The 23,309-nt window shown below is 57.3% G+C and overlaps 10 protein-coding genes across 10 annotated transcripts; 7 read left to right on the plus strand and 3 right to left on the minus strand.

Annotated features, from left to right (window-relative positions):
- Nucleotides 1-495: 495 nt before the first annotated feature.
- C8Q71DRAFT_354325 (uncharacterized protein) lies at nt 496-1,182 on the minus strand. Its single transcript, XM_047918032.1, has 2 exons — nt 661-1,182; nt 496-599 (listed from the first exon to the last, which is right to left on the minus strand). Exons 1-2 carry the CDS (start codon nt 1,028-1,030, stop codon nt 553-555), a joined length of 417 nt encoding a protein of 138 aa, XP_047783222.1. The 5' UTR covers nt 1,031-1,182; the 3' UTR covers nt 496-552.
- Nucleotides 1,183-1,432: 250 nt separating this feature from the next.
- On the plus strand, nt 1,433-2,926 carry C8Q71DRAFT_739480 (mitochondrial K+-H+ exchange-related-domain-containing protein). Its single transcript, XM_047922712.1, has 4 exons — nt 1,433-1,787; nt 1,840-1,983; nt 2,080-2,224; nt 2,287-2,926. The coding sequence occupies exons 1-4, from the start codon at nt 1,563-1,565 to the stop codon at nt 2,751-2,753; spliced, it is 981 nt and encodes a 326-aa protein (XP_047783223.1). The 5' UTR covers nt 1,433-1,562; the 3' UTR covers nt 2,754-2,926.
- A 1,957-nt stretch (nt 2,927-4,883) lies between these two features.
- On the plus strand, nt 4,884-6,702 carry C8Q71DRAFT_845909 (glycoside hydrolase family 5 protein). Its single transcript, XM_047926616.1, has 9 exons — nt 4,884-5,086; nt 5,147-5,213; nt 5,268-5,399; nt 5,453-5,677; nt 5,727-5,758; nt 5,815-5,866; nt 5,925-6,109; nt 6,166-6,325; nt 6,390-6,702. The coding sequence occupies exons 1-9, from the start codon at nt 4,932-4,934 to the stop codon at nt 6,513-6,515; spliced, it is 1,134 nt and encodes a 377-aa protein (XP_047783224.1). The 5' UTR covers nt 4,884-4,931; the 3' UTR covers nt 6,516-6,702.
- A 237-nt stretch (nt 6,703-6,939) lies between these two features.
- Nucleotides 6,940-9,114, minus strand: C8Q71DRAFT_739489 (uncharacterized protein). The gene is made up of 3 exons (XM_047922713.1): nt 8,527-9,114; nt 7,757-8,450; nt 6,940-7,706 (listed from the first exon to the last, which is right to left on the minus strand). Exons 1-3 carry the CDS (start codon nt 8,735-8,737, stop codon nt 7,274-7,276), a joined length of 1,338 nt encoding a protein of 445 aa, XP_047783225.1. The 5' UTR covers nt 8,738-9,114; the 3' UTR covers nt 6,940-7,273.
- Nucleotides 9,115-9,675: 561 nt separating this feature from the next.
- On the plus strand, nt 9,676-10,453 carry C8Q71DRAFT_700504 (uncharacterized protein; the record flags this gene model as incomplete). The annotated part of the gene is made up of 3 exons (XM_047920126.1): nt 9,676-9,867; nt 9,931-10,049; nt 10,120-10,453. 3 exons carry the CDS (start codon nt 9,676-9,678, stop codon nt 10,451-10,453), a joined length of 645 nt encoding a protein of 214 aa, XP_047783226.1.
- A 2,739-nt stretch (nt 10,454-13,192) lies between these two features.
- Nucleotides 13,193-14,688, plus strand: C8Q71DRAFT_354526 (uncharacterized protein). The gene is made up of 6 exons (XM_047918033.1): nt 13,193-13,197; nt 13,269-13,612; nt 13,667-13,960; nt 14,015-14,134; nt 14,189-14,245; nt 14,306-14,688. Exons 2-6 carry the CDS (start codon nt 13,482-13,484, stop codon nt 14,655-14,657), a joined length of 954 nt encoding a protein of 317 aa, XP_047783227.1. The 5' UTR covers nt 13,193-13,197; nt 13,269-13,481; the 3' UTR covers nt 14,658-14,688.
- Nucleotides 14,689-15,498: 810 nt separating this feature from the next.
- Nucleotides 15,499-17,951, minus strand: C8Q71DRAFT_904613 (uncharacterized protein; the record flags this gene model as incomplete). Its single annotated transcript, XM_047928857.1, has 2 exons — nt 15,499-17,865; nt 17,931-17,951. The coding sequence occupies 2 exons, from the start codon at nt 17,949-17,951 to the stop codon at nt 15,937-15,939; spliced, it is 1,950 nt and encodes a 649-aa protein (XP_047783228.1). The 3' UTR covers nt 15,499-15,936.
- Nucleotides 17,952-19,762: 1,811 nt separating this feature from the next.
- C8Q71DRAFT_354789 (uncharacterized protein) lies at nt 19,763-20,250 on the plus strand. Its single transcript, XM_047918037.1, has one exon. The coding sequence runs from the start codon at nt 19,873-19,875 to the stop codon at nt 20,137-20,139; it is 267 nt and encodes an 88-aa protein (XP_047783229.1). The 5' UTR covers nt 19,763-19,872; the 3' UTR covers nt 20,140-20,250.
- Nucleotides 20,251-20,316: 66 nt separating this feature from the next.
- Nucleotides 20,317-21,396, plus strand: C8Q71DRAFT_355165 (uncharacterized protein). The gene is made up of 4 exons (XM_047918040.1): nt 20,317-20,480; nt 20,590-20,633; nt 20,696-20,956; nt 21,025-21,396. Exons 1-4 carry the CDS (start codon nt 20,391-20,393, stop codon nt 21,311-21,313), a joined length of 684 nt encoding a protein of 227 aa, XP_047783230.1. The 5' UTR covers nt 20,317-20,390; the 3' UTR covers nt 21,314-21,396.
- C8Q71DRAFT_354791 (uncharacterized protein) lies at nt 21,397-22,129 on the plus strand. The gene is made up of 3 exons (XM_047918038.1): nt 21,397-21,672; nt 21,728-21,853; nt 21,912-22,129. Exons 1-2 carry the CDS (start codon nt 21,479-21,481, stop codon nt 21,831-21,833), a joined length of 300 nt encoding a protein of 99 aa, XP_047783231.1. The 5' UTR covers nt 21,397-21,478; the 3' UTR covers nt 21,834-21,853; nt 21,912-22,129.
- Nucleotides 22,130-23,309: the final 1,180 nt, after the last annotated feature.

Raw genomic sequence — 23,309 nt, forward strand, 5'->3', positions numbered from 1 at the left:
CTTGATCCAATCACGAAATCTGACGGTCCAGTCGCGGTCACAGCCTCTTGTTGCACTCCGTGCACGTGCGGTGGGAGGACGTCCGAATCACTTCCTACATTCACCGCCTAAGTAAACACCCTAGGCCCATCAGTCACTTGCGCCACATATCCGCTAGTTGATACTTACAGTTGGTGCTTTCTCTGACGAACAATCCCAACAAGAGACTCGCCTTGAGAATGAGAACACAGACATACGGCACTCGATCCTGATAGATTGATAATGCAGTGCTTCCTTCGTCGTCTACACTGGGTAGCCCACCTCCCGTTCTGATGCCAAGGTACTTATGTACGTCCCATCACCTTTGGACGGCGAACTGAACTTCTGGGACTTCATCCGCCAGCATCGCCTTTGAGAACATCGACTTGTGATATCAGTATTTGTACAAACTCGAGTGTTGTTACAATGCGTCGAACGATAACCAGTGGTCAATGCGGCAGTTCCCCGCCCCTGGCAACAGTAAATGAGAGACGCAATCAAGGCAGAAGTGAAGACCGAACTGCACCTGAAAGATCACTTGGAGGATTGCAAGTCCCTGTCGTCGAAAGGATCGCCGAATTCTGGGAACGAGTGGCGACGTAAGCATTCTCCATCTAGATCAAACAACATCGCAGCACTTACGAGCTCGCAGGTTATCTACCAGCGTCGTGTCAACAAGCTCGTCCTTCTGCCTCGGTATCGTGCCCTGCTCCCTTTGATCCCATGCAAGTGAGGGCCCAGTTCGCCTACCAAGCCCCATGCTGCCGAAGGAGTCCTCACGCCTCCTGCTCTTCGTGTCGCGCGAGCCGCCCCCAAATCCCAGTCCGCCACGACGTTTCGAGGACCTTTCGCCGAAGTGTCCTCCCCAGGTCTCGCCGCCGAGCTGAGAGAGGAAACTCTTCGACGAGCTTGCTGCGGAGATTGTGCGTTCCATAGTGCTGATACGGTCGGCGGGGGGAGGCGAGCCCTCCGACTCCGAAGAGGACCCTGGGTCCATCATGTCGTCGCGCATTGGTGAGGATGGGTTGTATGCAGTGTATGGCACTCCGTATGTAGGAGGATAGGGTTTGAAGCGGCTGTGAACAACCTGAGTACAACTTGAAGCTGTACGAGGAGGCAGGCGCGCGCAAGTGGCCCGTGTAGAGGGAGTGCACGTGATCAGAGGCTCGACGCTGCCGCTCCCACTGCGGACAAACCCCTTTGTTTGGCGTCGGATAAGTCTCAGATCATCGTTAGAATGAGTATATCATCTCGAAATCCGAACATGAATTATTATCGGTGACCGAACATTGAAAGGCACGGCTCCTCATTGGCTGCCTTTCAATGTTCGGTCCAGGAAAATAGATAATATTCGGATTTCGAGATGATATACACGTTCTGACAATGTTCTGACGATGTAAGCGCTCCGTGCAACCTGCTTTGTCCGCAGTGTCCACGCGTCGTTACTTACGCTCTCCTCAAAAGTTATTTGTTTCATCGCGACTGTCTTTGTTCTCGTTCTTGCTTCCATAGACCACGTTAATTCCCGAAGGAGTGTCCTCCGCATGTCCGTTATCCCCTCGGCCAAGCGAGCTATCCGTATCATCGCGCTCCCGCTCGCAACTCCATCCGCGCACAAGAGCCGGGGACTCGTCGAGCATCTCACATATTACCACTTCGTCACTCCGCCTCCGTCCGAAGGAAATGCACGAAACTGGTTGACATGGGTACAAAACAAGGCTGCAGACATGTGGGCGGGTATGGGGAAGGCTCCGGAAGGGAACTGGAGGGTATGTCGAGCAGCCCGTCACTGCCTTTGCAGTCATTCATCGCACTACGCAGCGTAAATCCTTTCTGTACGGCGAACGTCTCGTCGATCGTCTCGACTTCGAGGAACTCGCGCTCAAGTCGTTTGACACCTCGCTTGGGCCGAAGCTCCTCCCAACGGGACGAAAAGACAGGATCAAGCCTACGGACAACCCTACGGTCAGTGGTCAGAGTGTCTCCTCGGGACTCCGTGCCTATCGGTTGACATAGCGTCCTCCCTTATGCTCGAACGCTCCTGGTCGCCGTATACGATAGATCCCTCTTATTTACCCTTCGTCCGCTTGCGAATCCCCGTTACCACACCTCCACACCCTCCTGGAGAAGCGGACACCCAGCCATAGAAAAGGTGCCATCATATGGCTCGCAATCTCGCCTCTGACGGCGCCGTTCATGATCATTCGTACGTCAGACGCGTCTCTCCTCCCGCGAACGCGCTCTTGACGCGACGTCTGACACCCGCAGCGATCATCCCGAACTTCCCTTTCTTCTTCTGCGCGTGGCGTGCATGGTCACATTATCGCGCGTTCAAGGCGTCGCAGTACCTAGAGTCGTTCGTCGAGCGTGGCGCGATCCTCCCGCAGGCCTCCCCCGAGCTCGATGCGATCTACGCGGAGTACGCACCTGTCCCGCCAGACCCCGAGGCTCCTGGGACACCACATCCCGGTTCACACTACTCGACACCGAAGGAGGGCGCGAAGGAGGGTGACGATGTGGACGTGGAGGCGAGCGAGACGCCCGATTCTGCTGCGTCGATGTCGAAGGAAAAGCTTGATGCTGCGGGTCCTGATCGTCCGCATTTACTCTTGACACGCGCGGCGGTGCCTGCTCTGGAGAAGTTCTTGGGCTTGCCGCCTGGCGGGAGCTTCGCGTCGGACGTGTATAGGGCTCTGGAGCAGGCGCGGTTGCGGCTTGAGCGGGAGGGTAGGTAAGAGTGGCGATCGGACTGTTCGTTTGTTGCAGGTTAGAAGTCGAGCAACTCTTCTTTCTTTTGGCGAGGGTGTGTGGGTGCGAGCATGATTTAACATGGGCAATAGTTTACAAGGTACGAGGAGCAAAGCGGAGGAGTCTAACTAATCACAATACATAATAGGTTGATGGATGAGCACCGCGCGGAAGACTATGATGCATAAGTATCGACTTGAGCGTGATTGGGGCGGTGGACTGGTATACGCGCTTCTGCACTTCACACCACGCAGCCAACTCGGACAGAATAGAAAGCCCACACCGAATCACGCATGTTTGGGCTGCCATCGCCAGCGAGCTTCCAACGGTTTCGAGTCGTCGACGTAAAGTCCATCGAGCAGTAATGCTGTATGCCCTCTGCGGCTGCCGCAGCTTCAGAATGGCTAGGCTTGGACCCACACGACTGATCTATGAACGTTTGCAGAAGCCACAACTTTTCTTCCTCGAACTCGCTTCCCCTCAGGCTGAACTGCGCAAGCTTGGAGGTGCTCGAGGTGTTATGGCTAAGCGCTAGTAGTCGAAGACCTCTCCGTTGAGAGGAGCAAGCTCGAGCAAGGCTTAACGAGCTTGGTATGTCCTTCTCGGGGTCAACTCGGAGTCGCATCAATCCAGGACGGTCAGCACAAGTCAGATCTTGCTAGACGCAATCTCTGCGTCAGTGCAGGAGCTTCGGCTTTGTATTCATTCGAACTCTCCTGCACAGTGGCATCGCTGACACTATGGTCGGGAAGTGTTCCTGTTTCACTCACGTCTACCTCGTTTACTTACCGCGAAATGCATATAGAGCGACACCACAATCTCGAACGTCACGGACTTTTGTGGAGTTTGGAAATCCGATTGCACCACCGGTCCACCCCTTCGTAGCATGATATTGGATCCCGCGTTAACTCGCTACAGTGCGCCTCTTTTGGGTTCCTTGCAACGGAAGGGGTCACCGCCGATTGTCAGCCAACCAGCGGCGACTTCAGCTGCACAACTTGCGCAGGTGCTGGCTGAGCATGACGAGGACGAGTGGATTGTCCGCGCAGAACGTGATGTCCTCGAGAGACTTTCGGTCTTCTCCGGCTGCACGCATCGCCACAACGTTTTGCATACGATATCAATCTTACGAACTTACGAATCCAAATCGACCATGAGGGACGATCTCACCAAATCCGCAGTCCAGTGGCAAGATGCACTGTTCCACAGGTGACAGATGATACTTGGATGATATTGTGTGATATTAGGGTTCGAGGCCAGTTCGCCGGGCGATACGGGTTGTCATGGTTCCTGCGGTATAGTGACCACCTCTCTGTGGTAGGATCCGTACTGACAGACTACAGTAGATCCCGCTCTGAATGGGTGTCACAACAGCGCCTTCATCCAAGGGTTTGCGACGTCTAATATCATTGCATATGTCATGATCGTCCGCGGCCGGGCAGTCACAGATCTGCAGAGCCAGAGCCTCGTTAAGTAGGTTATCTCGCCGCATTGTGGGATTGTATTCCGGGCCCCGGTTAGGCCCCGGCGTTTCCTTCCTTACGTTCGATGTGTTCAATCCACATGGGACTCGTCCGCCAGCATGGCACAACCAGCTCACCGCTCACGTTGTTTCAGATACATATGGGCCTCCGGACCCTCGGCGATTTCGCAACGATGTGAAGCATATCGTGAGTCCATGCCATTTCGTTTGATAGGTCGAGCGAGAAGCCTTCGGGAGAAGTTCACGAACTACGATTCCACAACACGATGCTCGATACACACACAGGTCCCCTTGGCCGATCCGCCGGTGTTTACTACGGCGTCCACCATCCACTGCGACATACGAACCAAGACTTGGATGCTCAACGCCCTGACGGAAAGCCACCCCGTTCTCAATGCATAGGAACACAACGCGCATAAACTTGGAGCAATGCGCCTGTGGTGTATCCATGACTAAAGGTATGGCGCGTCCATCCGAGTGTAACTCACAACTCGTACTTCGAAATCATCTAGATTGATTGGCCCACGCGGGGGTTGAGCAGGTGGCTGCAGGTCGTCACGACGAGGTACAATGACACTGTAACATCCTTGCAGTAGGAACGCCATTGAAACGGTATTTAAGGGCTGGACGAGGTGGGGGAAACCATCCAGCTTCACCTAGCTTCACCCCAACTTCGACCGCGATGTTTGCGTCTACGGCGTCGAAATCTGTGTTCGGCCTTTGCGCCTTCGCCCTACTCCTTTCCGCTCAGGTTGCGCAGGCAGGAAACTCCTTTGCCGGATCGAGTCTGTATTATGCAGCCGGCCTGTACGAGGACGACAGAACGACCCTACTTAAGTGAACATCCTCCTGTTGCATCAGACACTTCCGTGCCATTACTGACTTGGAACGTAACAGAGGGATGCAAAGCGCTGGTCTGAAGGTGCTGCGTGTATGGCTTGACGGTCAGTCCAGCAGCCAGAAGGTATATATTCGCGGATTTAGCAAGGCTCCTACAATGTCTGATACGGGTGATCAGGGAACCAAACTCAACCCCTTCAACGAGCTCGAGCCCAAGACTCCTTGCAACGGAGATGCCTCTTGCTACGATGACACAGTCCTCGAACGTCTCGACGACTTCATGGTGGCGGCCAACTCCTACGGAGTCAAGGTTCGTACTGGTCCTGTGTGAATTTCTAACTGATACTGACATACATTTGACAGCTCCTGATCACGATGCATAGCTTCAACGCACTGGGGAATCCCGACGCCTACGGCAAGAAGTACGGCAAAGGCGACTTCTACTCGAACAACGAGGCGCAGACCGCCTTCGACGCTCGTCTCGAGCATATCCTGAACCATAACCACACTTCGCTCAGCAAGCCCTGGAAGGAATTGAAGGACTACGTCTTTGCATTCGAGGCGGAGAACGAAGCCATGATCGGGAATGTAAGCGCCGTGATCGGTTTGCATTGACGTGTCCTGACGTTCTGTGCAGGGTGAATCCTTCGTCAAGGCTCACCAGCAATGGTACAGTCTACATCCCCTGTCGAATTCTAAGACATCTAACGTGTTGACTCGAACAGGCAGTGCGACCGTGCCGGGACGATCAAGGGCCAGCTCGGCAACGACAGCGGGGTGAGCCGGATTGTTGTGCTCGTTCTCAGCTACATCTCACGTCGCTTGTACCCGACAGATTCTTGTTACGACTGGCGGAGAGTCGTGGCTGTCCGAGTCCGTCCAACCCGGGTTCTTGAGCTGCGATGCATTGGACGTCATCTCGATCCATGCCTACGGTACCGGGGATCTCGCCACGTCCGCCTTGAAGCCGTACGTGGCGCAAGCGCAGGCCGCTGGCAAGATGCTCATGGTAGAAGAATGGTGATCACCGATCGTCTTCCACATTCTGCGGTACAATACTGACCGCGTCTTCATAGGGGTGCATGCTACTTCGACACTTCGAACAACGATTGCCCTAAGGGAGATGCCCTGGATGCGGACACGCGCAGCGGCAACATCATCAACTGGGCCGAACAAATCGACAACGCCGGGCTTCCTTGGCTGTACTGGCAGGTTCTCCCGAACGCTGACCCTCACGTACGTACTGCCTTGGCCTGTCGCGAAGTGTTTGAGTGCATTTCTGACCCCTGGTGACCTGTAGGGCGACTACGACTACGAGATTGCCATGGATGGCAGTGACGCTGCGGCCTGGAGCGCCCTCCAGCAGGCCGCGAAATCGGCCGCAAACGCCACGGCGGCGTTCGACTTCTCGGCTTACCTGCTGTAAGGCATTCGATCTGTCGAAGGAAGGCAGGTTTCTGCGTATTTTAGCGGTGCACTGGCAGCACGCAATGTTGTGGCTACACTCTTGTCGTCCCTGACTCACCTACTCTCGTTTCCCTCGTATTCCTCTCACCACCGACATCGCTCCTTCGATATAAGTTACCATTGCAATCTAATATAGAGGTTCTGCCCAGCCTTGGCGGTCATTGCGCACGAGCGGAGATAAGTATATGTAGCAGTTGACACGGTGGGCCGCTGAACGTTGAACCAGCGTTGAACAGTGAACGTTTGATTCTGAACACTCGTGGACACCTCGTGACCAGGCTCCGGCCCGAGAGCCGTTCATGGGCGCTGGACCATCAACACGATCAAGTAATTAGTTGAAGTAGCGCACCCAGCCTTGGCAAAGCGCATCTCTCCTTCTCTAGGCAGACTCTATGTTACATGCAAACACAACCCCCTCCCGCCCGCCGCCCTCGGATCCGCTGGTACTTAGGCGACTTACTTACTTTGACAGACATTCCCAGCTTAGCAATCAGGACGACACGGCATGCTCGACATGAGCACCATTGGCAGTCGGTTTTGACCGGGCGAAAGAATTCTGCGAGAACATCCGGGGCCCGGGCACGTACTTTGTTAACTGGCAGGACGTACGGGCATGATCGAGCATGCAGGTCATATTTGACGATGTTGGATCTATACGGTAGGTCGGTATGTTTAATACAATATTTCTGTTCAAGCTTCCCATCGGATTCGCATCCTTCATGTCGCCGCATCTCCAAGCAAATCGCGAACCTCGCGGTCGCCCCGCGCCGCCCTGGCTTCAGTGCAGACATTCTTGACATGTCTCACTAGTGTATCTGGTCGACAGAAAGGGTTGTTGCAATACTGGCATCGTACTTCGGTGCTCTTCAGATGCGCTCGAGCGATGTGCTTGGCGAGGCCAGACGTGCCCAAGAGCCATCTTCCGCACTCCACCCTGCCGGTACGCCATCGACATTGAACTTTATCCACGTTATAGAACAATCCAGGAGCATGGTGCTGTTCGAGATGTCCCTTTATGCCACGTGGACTCGGGTCTGTAATAGAGTGAGAGCACTCTTCGCCGAACGCGCACCAGCGACCTGGGACGGTGCCGGTTGCAGCGACGCGGTCTGATGTGCTTTGCGACGCCGGGACGACTGCTTCGCTCAGGCTGAGGCCAAGGTGAGGAGATATAGATGCAAGTCATGATACGCGACTCACTGAGGTTCTTCGCTCTGTGCGCCTGAGGCGTTCTCGCCGCATACGTTGTCGGCACCAGGCAAAGTCTGAACTGCCGGACTTCCTGCAGATTTGAGATTATATAGCAGGTGATCCTCAGTTGCCTGAGGATCGTCTGTTGCTGCTTGCGGGAAGTCCGCAGTCACAATCGGCCGCGGCCGCGGCGGGTCGAAGGCGAGAGGAGCCAGAGCCTCGATGTCCTGGTACGCGTGGCGAAGCGTCGCAGGGGCATCCAACGCTAGGCCAGCGTCCGATGTGTCTGCGATCCCCTCGTGTCTGCTATTCGGAACAAATGGGCGGCCTGAGGCATCAGACATGGCCCAGGTGAACAGTGTACCGCTTTCAACGTCTTCGGTCAGCCCAAGCATTTCAGCAAGCACCTGGAAGTCTCTGTCGATACTGCTGTCATCAAGTAAAAGGTGTTCTCCGCCATACACTTCCGGGAGACTGGGAGGATAAAGACCCGCGGCTGCTGGGAATGGCATATCTGACCGGCGCGCGTCATTCGGAAAACTTGACGCTGGCGTGTCCTGGACGAGCCTGTTCGGATTCGACTCCCCGCCGGCAATATAGCTCCCTCCTGGCACAACCCTGTGCTGAGTGGTCAAAGGGGGAGCAGAGGCAGGACGAGCGAGAGAATCCATGGACACTCCGCGCCATGATCCTCGCATGAGTCCTGGTGGATGTACAGTCACGTATCTTTGGTGAGCCTTCCTTCACCGGTGTTCAAGCGGAGTCGACGCTATACTCACTGATCTCTTCTCTGTGCTCGAGGAAAGGCGAGCTGCGCAGGTTATCAAGCGAGGATGTAGCTCCTGTCTCCGGTGGACGGCTCAGGATGCGCGATATGTATACGCCAGAGCGAAGATTAGGGAGCCGGACCGAGCGGGTTTGAGGGGATATTGGCAGCATGTGCACCTCGGACTCGTCTTCACAGTTGCGATATTCTAAGAAAGGAGGCATGCTGAGGGATTCAGGCGTCGCTGTGGGGACGATGGACGGCAATGTAGGGCCGTTCAACGCTACACCCTCTTGTTGAGCTTATTTAAACGTGTTCGAGCATTCATCATGCTGCCGGTGGTGGAGTTCCACATGCAGTGGCTATGCAGCACGCTGAGTCCACTCGATTTTCTCGAAGGATTTCATTCCCAGGCTCGCTCACATATGTGATAGTATCAGGGCGCCGTGCTCATTCATCCGATCATGCCCTCCTACCAATCAATTGCTTGCGACATATTTGTCTGTTGCGACTTCATACCTGCTAGCCTAGAACCCAAACTTGGCTCTGGAGGGCTTGTAGTGGCATAACTAGTAGCAGCAGATATCATGAAATCTCTCGCCGTTTGTCTCGGTTTCGCCTGCGAATTGCCACATTCACTGACAGAAAGCTGCGTGACGTCGGACTCAGCTTAATCCGGACGGACCATCGCGAGCGCCGACACTACATACATCGCCAAGTAGACAGATGACTACGAAAGCTATGTACGGACCTTCTTCATAGATTTCGTGTGTACTGCCACTGGCCCACCGCTTCCCCGTCGCTGCGGATGGTAGTGGATGGAAGTTGCGAGCCATGATGATGTTTGACCAGAACACAGAAGCGCGAGTGTGGATTGTTACCAACATAGGCATACCTCCTTTTACAGCATTGGTACTGTTCCGCTTTATTCACAGACAGTGTAGTGTAAGCCACATGTACGGCAGGTTGGCCCGAGGCTCTTCGCCTGTGAAATGACTATCGAGGCGCCGAGGATTCCGACGTTGCCGCGACAACATATGTTCTCACATGATCCGTTTCGCACGTACGCGTTATCTTCTCAAGTTACCGTCCACGGCACAACACTCTCCGACTTTCATAGGCACCCAAAGGTACCAAGCGGTAAACACTGGACGACTTCGAAATGGGAAATGAGCTCGCCCATTCGGTCACCAAGCTCCTGGAACAGTTTCTGGACTGTATGTCAACCTATGTCGTGCCTCTGACGGCCAGCCGCATCGCAGAGGGAAAAGGGAAGGTGTTTGGGGCTGCAATTCTGAGGAAGAGCGACCTATCCCTTGTCATTGCGGAGTGCAATGTGGATGTAGAGTGTTCGGTGAGCCTTGGTGCGAAGTTCACCGCGTCCTACATCGAAGACTAATGAGATCATGCGGCGAAGCTATGGCACGGGGAGACGCACTGTGTCAAGCGCTTCTACGAGCTGCCCACTGAAGGCCGCCCATCCCCGAAGGACTGCTACTTCCTCACTACGCACGAGCCGTGCTCCCTCTGCCTCAGGTACGCGCCTGAGCCACAGCCGACGCCACCAGTAGTGGCACTCGTAATGACACTCGCTGATAATGCGCAGCGCGATAACGTGGTCCGGATTTGACAACTTCTACTACCTCTTCACGCACGAGGACTCGCGGGACCAGTTCGATGACCCTTACGACATGAAGGTCATCCAGGCTGTCTTCAGGACGCCGGCGGAAGGGGAGTCCAGCGAGGCGCGCGAGCGGCGGGAGCTCTATAATCGCAAGAACGAGTTCTTTGAGGCCACGTCGTTCGCCGAACTACTTGAAGACGTTACAGACGCGCATGACAAGGATAGGCTGGAGAGGAAGACTGACGAAATGAGAATGACGTACGCAAACTTGATGGATGAACAGAGGAAGAATAAGATAGGATTTGCCCTGGAATGAACATGCTGGTGCCAACGGGTGCGCGTGCCTGTCATGGATACAAAGACAATACTCATCTTCCTGCGTCGCATAGGTCCATTGTGATTATTCCAGAGGCACTTGATCACCTCGGCGGTGTTACGATCCTTGCAAATGTCCATATATGCCTTTCCCCGCGCTGACCGAGCCCTTCTCTCGATGCGATTGTATTGTGACCAATCTGCGTATTGAAAGCGTCTTGTGTCAGTCCATGACAATTGAAATATGCCGTTACGGACGCACCTCCGAGGGTAACGGCCGTCTCATGTACGCGGTCGCTTCAAATGCATTGCATAGTTATGTCGGCTTCCCCAGACCTCAGTGCCATAGGATTGCCACTGTCGACAATGGTTCATACCGACCATTAGTGTTGCGGGTCACGGTGTCACGGAGGAGGAGCTTCACCTAGTCTCCCGTGGGCCTCCGCAGGCTCCGGATATTCTTGTCTGACGCTTCATCGTGACCGAGTTGCCCGACGTCCCATCGCTGCGAACTGCGTTCTCAGATGATGGCCTAAAGGTGCTGAATATGGCTGGTCATTCCATTGAAAAGCATCGACTCACCGGTGATTCCTTTCTTACACCAACAAGTTGAAGCCCTCTCATGATGATCCGCTCCGTCATCATTAGTCCCTTTGACTCTCGAGCTGCAGACTCAGCTAATTGGAGAACGCGGGCACAACGACGTGGCAGGAGTAGCGAAATGAACTAGACCCGGGATAAGTAGCACTGCGATCGATATCGTAATGATCCGGGCCATGACGATGAAGACCGGAGCGCTTACCTACAGGAGGACCGCCCAATTAGCGTCGCCGGTGCGCTCAAGTTGACGTGAAAAGGAGATTCCGGCAGGGACCCGTAAGGGGAAATGGTGCTCGAGTAGAACGGTCTTAGCGTGCCGTTATGATGTATTAGTGTCCGCATCTTGCCTCGGGCGAGGGACTATAAACACGGTGAATAAAAAAAAATAAAAAATAAAAAAGATATCGTAATGATCCAAGTTGAGCGTGAGTCATTTTGTCCTTTACAAGTTCTTAGGGCCACGGTAAGTAGCGGCCTGTAGCGTCGCCGATTCCTGGTCCGCTCAACTTGCTACTTACGGCCCAGGCATTACATAATCATCATCTGATGGGAGGCAATGAGGTGCGCGCTGCGGCAGTGCGGCTCCTTCCGCCACACTATATAAAACGCGGTATCGGGGACATCTGGAGATGCCTCTATTTCCCGGCCCAACACCCAACGCCACTAGCAGTTCGACCCCCGCAGCATGGGTGAACGACCAAGTGGCCACGTCACATCAATGGACAGAGGAGGCGAGTAAACCCAGGGACAACCCAAAGACTGAGCGTATGAATGGGCGTGGTTGGTACTATGTCTGCTTCTCTAGAATGGTCATTGACCTGCTCGACTATGGTGAGTGGTTTTACTATCATCGACAAGGCGTCTCCTCCATCTGACAATGATCCGAATGGCTCAGACTTAGGACGAAAATATATCTCGTTGTGAGCGACTGCGAACGCAGTGTTCAGCGATAGCAGTGTTATACAACTGCTGGCGATATAACATGGTTTAGTATGACGCCACTATGCCTCCATCCTTACTTCTAGGACCGCCGTGATCGCTATGAACGACATTATATGCTGAGCGTTAGGTATGTATCGTCGTGTCGTGAGCTTGACATTTGACCATGTTACTGATCAATATGTGCTTTCGTGAGCAAGACAGGCTGGCGTGACCCCGTTCGAATGCATCTCAGGACCCTCCCGAGACGGCACTCCATGACCCGACTCCTTGTCGCGTCGTCTACTCACGACCTGCCCCGCTCAGAGGATTCCATTCCCATGGTCTTCGAATGCACCCGGCAACGTCTCCTACGCGGTAACCCGGTATTGTGTTCATCTCGCAAACACATGTGAGTAGCTTATTGTGCCTGTTACAATTGTGTTCTGGCGCTCGTCCACCGATGGCCAGGAATGGCGCATTCTGATACATACATACGGGTCTTCCGCGGGAAGTGTGCGTGTGCACACACGAGGCCAGGTAGACGTTCTAGCAGATGGACTGGCGACATCATCTGTGCGCTTCCATACAGCTCGGTGGGTCATCCTACACGCCGTACTCCGCCGTTGGTCCACATATACCGATGAGGTATATGTGGACCGTACATAATACCGTTGTCTCGGGCGGCGCTTGGATAGCGTGCGATCTATCGAAGTCGCTGCGGCCATATCAGGATGGACTTGCTCGTTCGGCGAGATGCGAGACGTTGAGCAATACAATTGCAGTTCGCGCCGGAGAGAAGTCCTCGGACACTGTATCCAGCAACAGAGCCTGCGAACGGTCGAGTTCTCTCATTATTGTACTCGCTATCACCATCGGTGAGGCAGCATCGTCCGCTCCGACCTACCTCATTCTCCTACGCGCTGTATTTGCGGTATCTATTGGTTCTCGACGCATATTCTCCGCACACAGCCTCGGGATGTCGCCTGTTATACATCGATGACGACGGCGGTTCGCTCTTCTCCATGCAACGATTGAGTGAATCGAGTCTTGTGAGCAGTCTCTATATAATGGCTACCACGGCCTTCAGAACTCCTTGTCACTCCCCTCCCTTCCGACTCGCCTCGCTGACATGCATTTCGTTAGATTTCTGGTTGATGGAAGGCTACAAAATTGTCGTGTTTCGCGTGTCGGAGTTCTCCGGTGCACTCTTTTCTCTAGTTTTGTGTAAGTAATTTGCTCGCGTTTGTCCGCTCGCCCGTAAATTGGCTCACATCCACTCCGTCCGCTTTTGACAGAGTTCAACAGCCCTGTCGGGGGAGCCCGCACACCTCCGCTTCCTTGGGATGCGGTGGACCAGCATCCTCCAAAGTTAAAAACCCCGGGTTTCGAGCTCTTCGGCCAGGCCATGTTGTCTCCTGTCCCCATTTGCCTCGAGATACCCCCATAGAGCTGGTCGAAATTGCGGTCTCCGCTGTCGCTGCGCGGTGTGCGGCGGCCAAATCGGGGTCATGACTCCACATGGCGACCCCTATTCAAACCTCACCAGGCTCCTTACAGAGGAGCAATGGCCTTGCGACGACTACGACTTTTACGATACTCTGGTGAGCGACAAGCAACATGGTGACGCTGGGATCCCAAGGTATACTTCTTTAAGTGCAGGGTCCTCTGCAATGCTGATTTGATCGTTGGACAGAGATTCCTTTGACAGCCGTGCAGACTGTCTTCCTGTGGTAACAGGTCACGGTGTTGAGGGGCGAGACTATCGCCCCAGCAATTTCTCGTCTCTTTTCGGCGCACTCGGTAGCCAGGACATTGACATTGGCTATTATCATGTCAATGTGAGTGCGCCGATCGGAGCTTTGGCCACCCCGACGCCAGACATGGTTGGCTCCGGGGCAGACAGTGGGATGAAGCTGGAGTCACCCTCTAGCGTCACAGCCGCTGAGGGTGACATCGATGGCCAATACGCGTTTGGAGTCGCGTCGAGGTACGGGTTTCTGCGTCGTTTCGTCCCGCCGACAACGTAGCTCATTGTGCGTAGTTCGAAGAAACTCGACTACACATCGCCTCCCGGCGCGATCAAGTTCGCTGCCACACCCACGGAGGCGCAGAACGCGCAATATCAGGAGGAGGTTTATTCACAGCAGGAGGAGATGACCTTGTGAGCCTGCTCATCGATTCCTGTTCCATGACATTGTCTGACCGTCTGCTGAAGTGTGTTTACTCCTGGCTACAAGGGTCCCGACGCGATACAGGGCACCGCTGCAGAAGGGTAAGATAACCCATATCTACTACCGTGGCTCTCTTAACTCACCTACGTGCTCATTTTCAGCGACGTGGCACCGGCAGCTAATGATGAGGACGGCGCCGGATGCCAACTCGACGCCGCATGCATCCACCACTTCGGCCACCGGACTTCGATATCGGACGTGCAAGCCCACCTCGACCAGAGGCACGGCGGTGTCCTCCACATGGCGCCTGCGGGCGGGAAGATCTCCTGTCTGTGGAGAGAGGCGAACGGGCTGGAGTGTCGCAAGCGGATCTCGCTCGGCGGGTTTGCCAAACACGTCGCCACCACACACCTGAAGCGCTTCGCGGCGCCGTGCCCGCACTGCAACCGGATGCTGTCGCGCGCCGACTCGCTCGCTCGCCACATCTGGAAGCTTCATCCTGGGGCAACGTAACGCAGGCGCAATCGACGCGTGCAGGACCGTCCGACGACGTAGAGAGCGACGGTAAGTCACTTCATGCGGACTGGGGCAGACTCGTCACACTCAGCTGGATACTGACTTCATATGTACAGAACCCGACGTACACGGTGTGACACCCGCACGCCAGGCGCACCAGACGCCAACTGCGAGCATGTCGAGCCCAACTTGAAGTGACTTTCCTACCACCGCGGTAGATGCCGTAGCGTCGCAAGAGCGTCCCGCCGGAGTCCGCTCCTCGGTGATCCCAATTCACACCCGCCATTCCGCTCTCGTGATCTCCATTCCCATTCTGTATCATAGCACGACCCATCCACGTTATCCGCGTAGCCGCGCTACGCATGCTTTCGCACTGTACGCTGTAGACACCCCATCCATCCTCGCGACGACGCACACTGGACTCTCACATCCTCGCACCATCACCGTTATCATTATCCCCCATCCCCCATCCCACATTACACGAACACGGACTTGCACATCACATCGAAGCTAGCACATACGATACCCTGCACGACCCCCGCAGCCGCACTCCGCTGCATCCCACTGTAGAACCACTGTATCAGATAGTAGTCTCCCCTTGCATACTAGTAGTAGTCTACGGTCCGTGCGGCCTCAGCTTCGTCGCTCCCAATTCAAGTCTGGATTCCGCATCGCATGTCGGTCATCGCGTTCATAGTGTGCTTCAATTCGTCCTCCGAGTCGGACGAGATCGATCGCCGAGAAGACAGTCAGAACACCGTATATCGTCTTCATCTCCCGTTGAGATCCGCCCTTCCCTCGCTCGACGTTCAAAGGAAATCAGTCAGGATCTGCACCCGGGAGACCGACCGTCATAATTTGATGTCTCGGATGTGCAATGGGACGTCCGTATCACTGTCGATGGATAATGCTAATGATAATGGATACACTACATTGGCGTTCGTACATGCAAGAAGCAAGAAGCAGTGCGCGTTCATTCCGATGCACATAACCTAGGACGTAGAGTGGATGGAATGTCGGGGTTGTAGGATGCGGGGTGCGTTGATCGAACCAGGGAGGACCAGGATGGGATTGTGTGGATGAGTGATGGAGTGAGAGATGAGATAGGTATGAGGATGAGGATGAATGACGATGGGATGGGACGTCTCTACAGCTTGAGCCAACCAGGAACCACAAATAGCCAAACGCACTGTACAACATCCGCGCACCGAGACAGAGTCCCGAACCAACTTGTTAAAAAAACTGAATGGCACCGGGAACACGCGTTGCGCGCGTGTCACCTCGCGACGAGTGTGGGCGCGTGGTGGTCCCCGTGGTCCTCGCTGCTCGCGTCGTCCGAGCCGCTCCCAGGGACGTCCGCACCCTCCTCCGCCTCGCCCACCCCATCGCCCTCCCCCTCATCCACATCCTCGCCCTCCTCGCCATCCGTACCCTCCGCCTCGTCCTCCGCACCCTCCCCATACTCATCATCGTCCTCGTCCCTATACCACTCCATCCTACACGGCTCCTCATCCACCCCACTCCCATCCGCAGCACCGGTCCGCCCGCGCCTCTTCCTCCGCTCCCCCTCCGCCCTTGCCTCCACCTCAATCTCGCTCTTCATCCTCTCCATCTCGCGATCCCTATCCCTCTCCCGGACGAACCACATCCTCACCGGCCTCCCCGCCCGCTTCCGCGCGAGGTAATACGCATGGAGCGCCGCCCCCGGCACGCCCGACACCCTCAGCGTCCGCAACTCCGGCAACAGCTCCGGCTCCGCGCGCGCGGGGTACGGCACGGGGCGCACCAGCGCGCGCGCGGCGACGACGGGGACGGGCGGGCCGAGCGTGCCCGCGAGCACGGCGAACGCGCCCTTGTCCATCCCGCCGCAGTCGACCGCGAGCGTGTGCACGCGCGGCGCGGCGCGCAGGAGCGCGTGCCAACTCGCGAGCGTGCACGTCGCGAGCCCCGCGACGGTGAGCTCCTCGAGGCCCGGGAACATCGGGCGCGCGGCGGGCTCGCTCTTGCCCTTGCCCTTCCCCGAGGCATCCGTGGACGGAGGCGGCTCGTAGGTCGTGCTCGGGTCGAGGATGCCGGGACATGCGGCGGGGTCGGGCGCGTTGACGAGCATGTCGACGAAGGGCGTGTAGTCCTGCGGGCTCTCCATGAAGCCGAGCTCGAGGTGGAGCCTGCGGACGGCCGGGGCGACGAAGGTGCGGAGGAGCGCGCACGCGTAGCTGGCGTCGAGGTCGGCGAGCTTGATGTCGCGCAGGCGGGGGAGGGGGACGGGCCCGTCGGGGAGGCGCCAGGGCGCGGCGGCGGCGCGGGGGCCGGAGTAGTGGAGGCTGATGCGCTCGAGGGCGGGGGAGCGGGCGAGGACGTCGAGCCAGCGGTCGAAGGGGATGCGGACCTCGTCGGAGTGGACGCCGAGCTCGAGCTCGGTGAGGTTGCGGAGGAAGGGCGAGGACGCCTCGGACCACTGGATGTTGACGCCGATGAGGGAGAGGCGGGTGAGGGCGGGGAGGGTGCCGTTGAAGACGACGACGGGGGGCGGGCCGACGTGCCCCCAGAGGCGCTCGACGTTGCCCCAGTCCTCGATGTGCCAGAGCTCGAGGGCGCGGAGGCTGGGGGCGGGGCCGACGGTGGAGAGGACGGTGCGGGCGTGGCGCTTGCACTGCATGTCGCGGACGCGGAGGATGAGGGAGCCCCAGCGGGCGATGTGGGGCGTGAGGGCGTCGAAGGCGGGGAGGAACTCGTCGCGGAAGATGGAGTGGTGGGGGACGTACTCGGACTCGGAGGACGAGTCGAAGAGGATGTTGAAGGGGAGGCGGGCCGAGCGGGCGAGGTAGGCGCGGGCGCGAGAGACATGGCTCACCTGGGTCAGGGCGACGGAGGTCCAGAGGAGGGGCGTGCGGAGGGCGACGTCGCGCCAGTAGGCACAGACGTGGGAGACGAGGACCTCGAAGGGCGGATCGCGGGGGATGGGGGCGGCGGGCGACGCGAGGTCCTGGAGGGGGTCGGCGGCGCCGAGGGCGAAGACGCGGGCGAGGAGCTCGACGGGCAGCGAGTGGATGGACGCCATGCGGGCGAGCGGGTTGAGCGCGGGCGGGGCGTCGGGGGGCGGGCGCGGGCGGGGCGTCGGGGGGGCCGTGGACGCTGGGCGGGGGGTGGAGGCCGGGCGAGGGCTGGTGGGCGTGCCTGGAGGCGGGTGGGTGTCAGAGCATGGCTGGAAATGGCAAGGAAGCAGGCGTGGGAGGTGAGCGGCGCATCGGGACAGGGCCGGGCACTCACCTGCGTGTCCCGTGCAATCATGCTCGCTGTCTGCCTGCGTGCAGCCAGAGCGAGTGGAGGCTGATGGCAGGGCTCGGACGACGGCCACCCGCCTCAGGGCCCCCTGTTATCCTCCCCACGGCCCCCACCCGCCCCCGATCCATCTCGCTTTCCAGATCCGCGGCAGATCGCCTGACGCTCCTCGCTTCCCCGCCCAGCCACCCTCGACCCTTCGCAGGTGCGTCTCTCCCCGCGTAAGCCGCATGACATGCGCGCCCGATGCCACCCACCGCCCCGTCACGCGCGTGCTGACATCCTCAGCGAAACCCCACCTCACCTCGGACGACGACGGACGTCCGGACGCGCACCGCTTGCCGCCCAGCCACCACCGCCACGCTTCCCGGTGCGCGCGTGCAGGCGCCCTGCCCTGGTGACGCGGGCCCGCGCTCGGGTCTCTTCAACCGTCCATTTCAATGGCTGCCCGCGTGGCAGGGTCCGCTCCCTGTGGCGACCGCACTCTCACTCCACTCCGCCGCCTGCACCTCCAAGTGGAGGGTGCAAGCGAACATGCACAGACGAGCCGTACGTGATCCCTACACGCGCCTCTGAATGCGTGAATTCTGCGAGCCCTCATCCAATGATCCTGTCTCAGCCACGCATTAGTGGCTGCGTTACGCGAATGCGCGGATGACTCTGGTCTGCAGACCATCGACGCTCGGGTGTTCCTGGGGACGGGATCGCGCGGTGAGTCCCATCAGCCGTGCACTAGCGACCAAAGCCCTACCCGAATCACGCCGCCTCTCATTTAGACTACTCCGCCTGTCGCTACCACCGCGGACATCGTACCCATCGCTGGCTGGTACTCCCGAGTCGTCGATTTGGCTCGGCGAGGAGGATTGGATGCTACGTCCGCAGAGACTTTCGAACCCTCCAGTCTTCTCGCAGGCGGTTCACCTCCTCAGTCTCGCGCGCACGCACCAAAGCTACCATACACTAATCGGCGTATGAGCCCATCCCTAGTACGTCTGGCCGTCGCCACTTACGAGAACGAGCTACGTACATCCTTCCCTTAGCACGGTGCTAACGCACGATTTACATCTCCGCATTCGGACGCCCCACCCTACCCCGGGCGCACTACCGTCGAGGACCGGCCTTCGGCTTGTGGAGAGCCACCACCACTTGACTGGCGAGACTAAGAGCTCACCTGGTACTGGCCACCGCTGGTTCGTTCCCGCACTCCACGCATCTGACCAGACTGGATGCAAATGTGCAAAGCCCTCCACGTCCTGCCTTATCTACGCTAGCATGAACCCCGTCACCGCCGCGGAATCCGCTGCACAACCTGAGCGAGCGAGGCGGGGACGGACGCATTCCTTCTTCAAGGTCTCGGCAGCGCCCCTTGTGACTCCGTCGCCCGTCGTTCACGCGCCATCCCGGACGGAATGCGCAACAACTTGAACGCGAGCGGGAGAAAACGCACAGGTTAGTTATGTCGTTGGCTCGTTTCTCAACGCTTCCTCAGCCGCCCTCGCGGGTTTCGCTCCAAGGCCGGAAGCATAATCAGTAATCGACGATCTCAGTAACTTACAGGAACTTGGACTGGATCTGGACCTGGACCTGGACCCACCAACCACGCACGGCACCGCACGCCCCGACCGATCGCGCCCGATCGCACTAGTGCACAATGTACACCCGATCGCGATCGGCCCCACGGGGGGCAGGGGTGTCTCCGACTCCGCCATGGAGGTATGAGTCAGAGTTGGCGTGAGGCCTCAGGCTGGGAGGGCACGGATACGGGCAATACGCGGTCGCAGGGCCGACTCGGTCCTCGGACGCGAACGTCGACCGGCCAGTCCCAGTCTCAAGACGCCTCGGGAACACGATTCTATAGCGAAGGTTCGGCCCCATAACGCCTCCGCGCCCTTCGCGCCTACGGGCAGACAAATCCTCGAGCACGAGCGCGATGGCAATGGCAATGGCAATGGCGATGTGTGGCGGCGCTGCCAGTGGGGCCCTCAAATTCTGTCTGCGCGAGCGCGGGGGAAGACGGTCCCTGTGCGCGTGGGCGGGCAGGCCAGGGCCCACTGAGTGTTCTGTAGACTCGGACGTGGACCGGACCTTGTACTCAGAGTCAATCGGTAGCTATCATGATCGCGCCATCCTGGAGGCTGGCTTCTGGACCTGGCGGCGCGACGCAGAGGGCAGTAGATGCGCTGCTTCCGTCTGCTGAACGCCGGCCAACGTGTGGTGCACATGGTCGGCCGTCTGGTTCCTTCCGGGGATGGCAGGGTGCGTGTGTGATATGCTCTAGCTCTGGCGGACGTTGAGCGCAGCATCCCCCTGACTGAGGCGGTGGTGTGATGACGCTTTGACTCAGACTGACTCCCGTGATTTACACAAGAACGGTGAGTGGTTGTGTTGAACTTGAACCCGTAGCGCGGCCTTACTCCATCTTATGTGGACCAGACTTGAGTCGGCGGTATGACGGGCTGCAGAACGCTGCATACATTGGCATGCCCGTCCACACTCACTCGGAGTGCGGTCCTGATCCAACACGCTATTCCCGTTCTCGTGCGTTACCCGCTCCTCGTCGCTCTGTCGTCTCGCTGCATCTATCCCCAGTCAAAACGGTGCACCTTGACGATTGCTACGCTTGACTACGCTCACCTCGGCCTCACAGCAATACGAAGACCAAGTTGGCGATATAGCCATCTCCGCGGACGGGTGAGCCAGAACTTTGTAGCGACCCCTCTCCGAGTCGTCAGTAACTCGCGGAACCGGAACAGGTGCTCAGAACTCTATTCGAACATTCGATATCACGACGAGTATAGCTCCCCGCGGTGGTCGACAGTCAAGCTTATTTATATCCGAAGTCGTGACACCCTCGGAGTACTAGGCCAGAGACGGCTAGTACTCTGCATCAACTTTGGCCTGCACTGCACGTCTTCCCGCGACTGTCGGAAGATCTGTACAGATACTCAGAGTGAAGGCGTAATGCTCGCGCTCTGCGAGCTACCCTCGCTCGCCCATGGCAGAGGGAACTACAGGTAACCTCGTTTATTTCGCCCTGTCTTGGCGATACTGAGATTTCGCGCATTTCGCACCACGTACGGAGACGCTCGAATACACTCACTTGTGACGAGAAGCGTGATCATAGTCACGATTGCGTTTCGTCACACTGTGACTCACGTCCGCGTCAGCCCTCCTCGCTCGTTACACGCGTACGACACCACAGTTACGAAGAGCACTGGCCATCCAATCCAACTCGCTGCTTGATTGCTACCGAACACTCGGATATGGGTACTATAGCCGCGTGTTTTCAGCATGGCAAGAAGATAACGTCGTTCAACTTGTTCTCAGGATCCGGAGTCTGGTTCAAAATTGCTCTGAAGGGCATACTATGACTGGGGCACGCTACCGTGACAGTGCGTGTCTTCGACGTACGGAGACGCGTTTCACTAGCGCGCTTCGCGCAGGCTTCCGCCCTTATTACCGAATCATTCTGCTCCCGCATGGCTTGAGCTGGTCTGTGCACGCGCACCCCGCCTCTAACCTCACTTCATCACAAGATGGAGCTCAACGTCGCTCTTCTTGCTCTCATAAGCGGAGGGCTTGGCTTCAGCACCGTTCTGGTCCTCGCGCAGTCCTTTTGCCCCTCTCAGGCGTTGCAGGAGCTTGACCAGACGCTCTCCGATGATGGAGAGGGCTTTGGAGGCTGGATTCATGGCTGGCGGTGGTCGGAACTGCAGACGCAGCTGGAGAAGTGAGTCGCTGTCTGGCATCTGTCGCGCGCTGCCTTCTCATCCGACGTGTTCTAGATCCGAGGAATATGCAAATGACCTCCGCAACAAGATATATGGACTACACTCGTGGTGGCAGGAGCTGAAGGCCGTGCGCTATGGGCTGTTGTGCCAGATACGATGACGATTTCGCGAAGTATATTCGTGAGTAGCACAGTCCAGTCGAATCGATAAGAGCAAACTCATAGCAAGAGCCAATTAGATCGAGATCAATCGAGCTCGACGGAGGACCGCTTCTCAGCGCAATGTGCGGAGGTACAGTACCCAGGAGTCGTTGAGTCGTCGCATTCCGGCGGGGACGCTGCGCCTCGGTCGATCCCTGCAAGCCTAGAACCCGCGGCTGCCACAGCCACAGGCTACGACCTCGAGACGCCCCTGCTCAGTTGCGCGGCTCCGAAACCGACATGACCTCGAAGGGACTCTATTAGGGGACCTTGCGCTTACACAACATCTCGAGGATATCACACCGAACGATGCCGTTGGTACGAATGTCGCCGCAGCGTACGTGTTCTTCGGTTCTCTAATGCAACTAGCTGACGGAGCTTTCCTCAGAGTCGGAACCCGCGAATCTGCCTCCCTTGCCCGCGGCTTGCCACGATTTATACATTGACTTGCCAATGATATCTATCGTATCTGTGCGTGACTCTGACGAGGTTGTTGATCATGCGATGAGTCGTGTGAACAGGCATCTCACTGAGTGTGATGTTCAATGTGCTCGCCCACATTCCAAACGATGACTGGACGTTTACATTCTGCGAAGCCTACTAAGTTTGCACGGAACCCAGAAGGTCAATCGTGTTTGACACCTGAACTATCTCGCACTAATCTAATTCATCCACATCCATCCTCGCGTAGAGCTCATCGTCGAACGCGCGTGCCAACAGGTCGTCGTCTTGCGCTGCGCGGGCGAGGAGGTACTCGTCGAGCTCCCTAGGCCTTGGGGCCGGCTTCGGCCTTACTGGACGGTCAGGACCCGGGTTTGGCCGACGCGGGTCAGGTTTCGAGGGCCGCGGGCCCGGATGAGGGACTGGAGGGTAGTGTGGCCGCGGCGTGATTGGAGGGCGCGGCTGGTGAGGGTTCGGAGGGCGGGGGCCATTGCCCTTTGAGGAACGTGCTGTTAGCTCGCGGGTGTAGAGCTCGTCGGTGACATCGCGCTGGACGAACGCGTCGTGCTCGACGTTGCGGATACCACTGGTGGGTAATGTATCAGTCAAAGTTGAATGGAGATAAAGGAAGAACCCACAGTCCCCAGGGCAGAGCGGATGCCGGCACCGCGGTCGCGGCGATGAAGGCGGTAGAGACAATGGTAAGATAGCGCATATTCAGTACTAATAGGCGTCGAGAAGGATCGTCAAGTCGTCAGGAAAAAGCAATAGCTGGTAATAAGAAGGCTCAGTGTCGGACCGCAGCGGTGTTGAAGTTACTCACCAACCAGTGCTCTTGCAAGGTGAGCTCGAGAAGCAAAATTGAGCTGAGGAGCGAGCACTGAACTCATCGACCTTTATACCAACTGTGGGACACCCAGTGCTCTCCAGTGCTCTCATAACAGCACTTCTATATTGGAGCCTTGATGCCATCTGAACCAAGGGTGCAAGGACGC

The sequence above is a fragment of the Rhodofomes roseus genome (assembly GCF_022264815.1).
Source record: "Rhodofomes roseus strain CIRM-BRFM 1785 chromosome Unknown C8Q71scaffold_3, whole genome shotgun sequence".
Taxonomy (NCBI): domain Eukaryota; kingdom Fungi; phylum Basidiomycota; class Agaricomycetes; order Polyporales; family Fomitopsidaceae; genus Rhodofomes; species Rhodofomes roseus.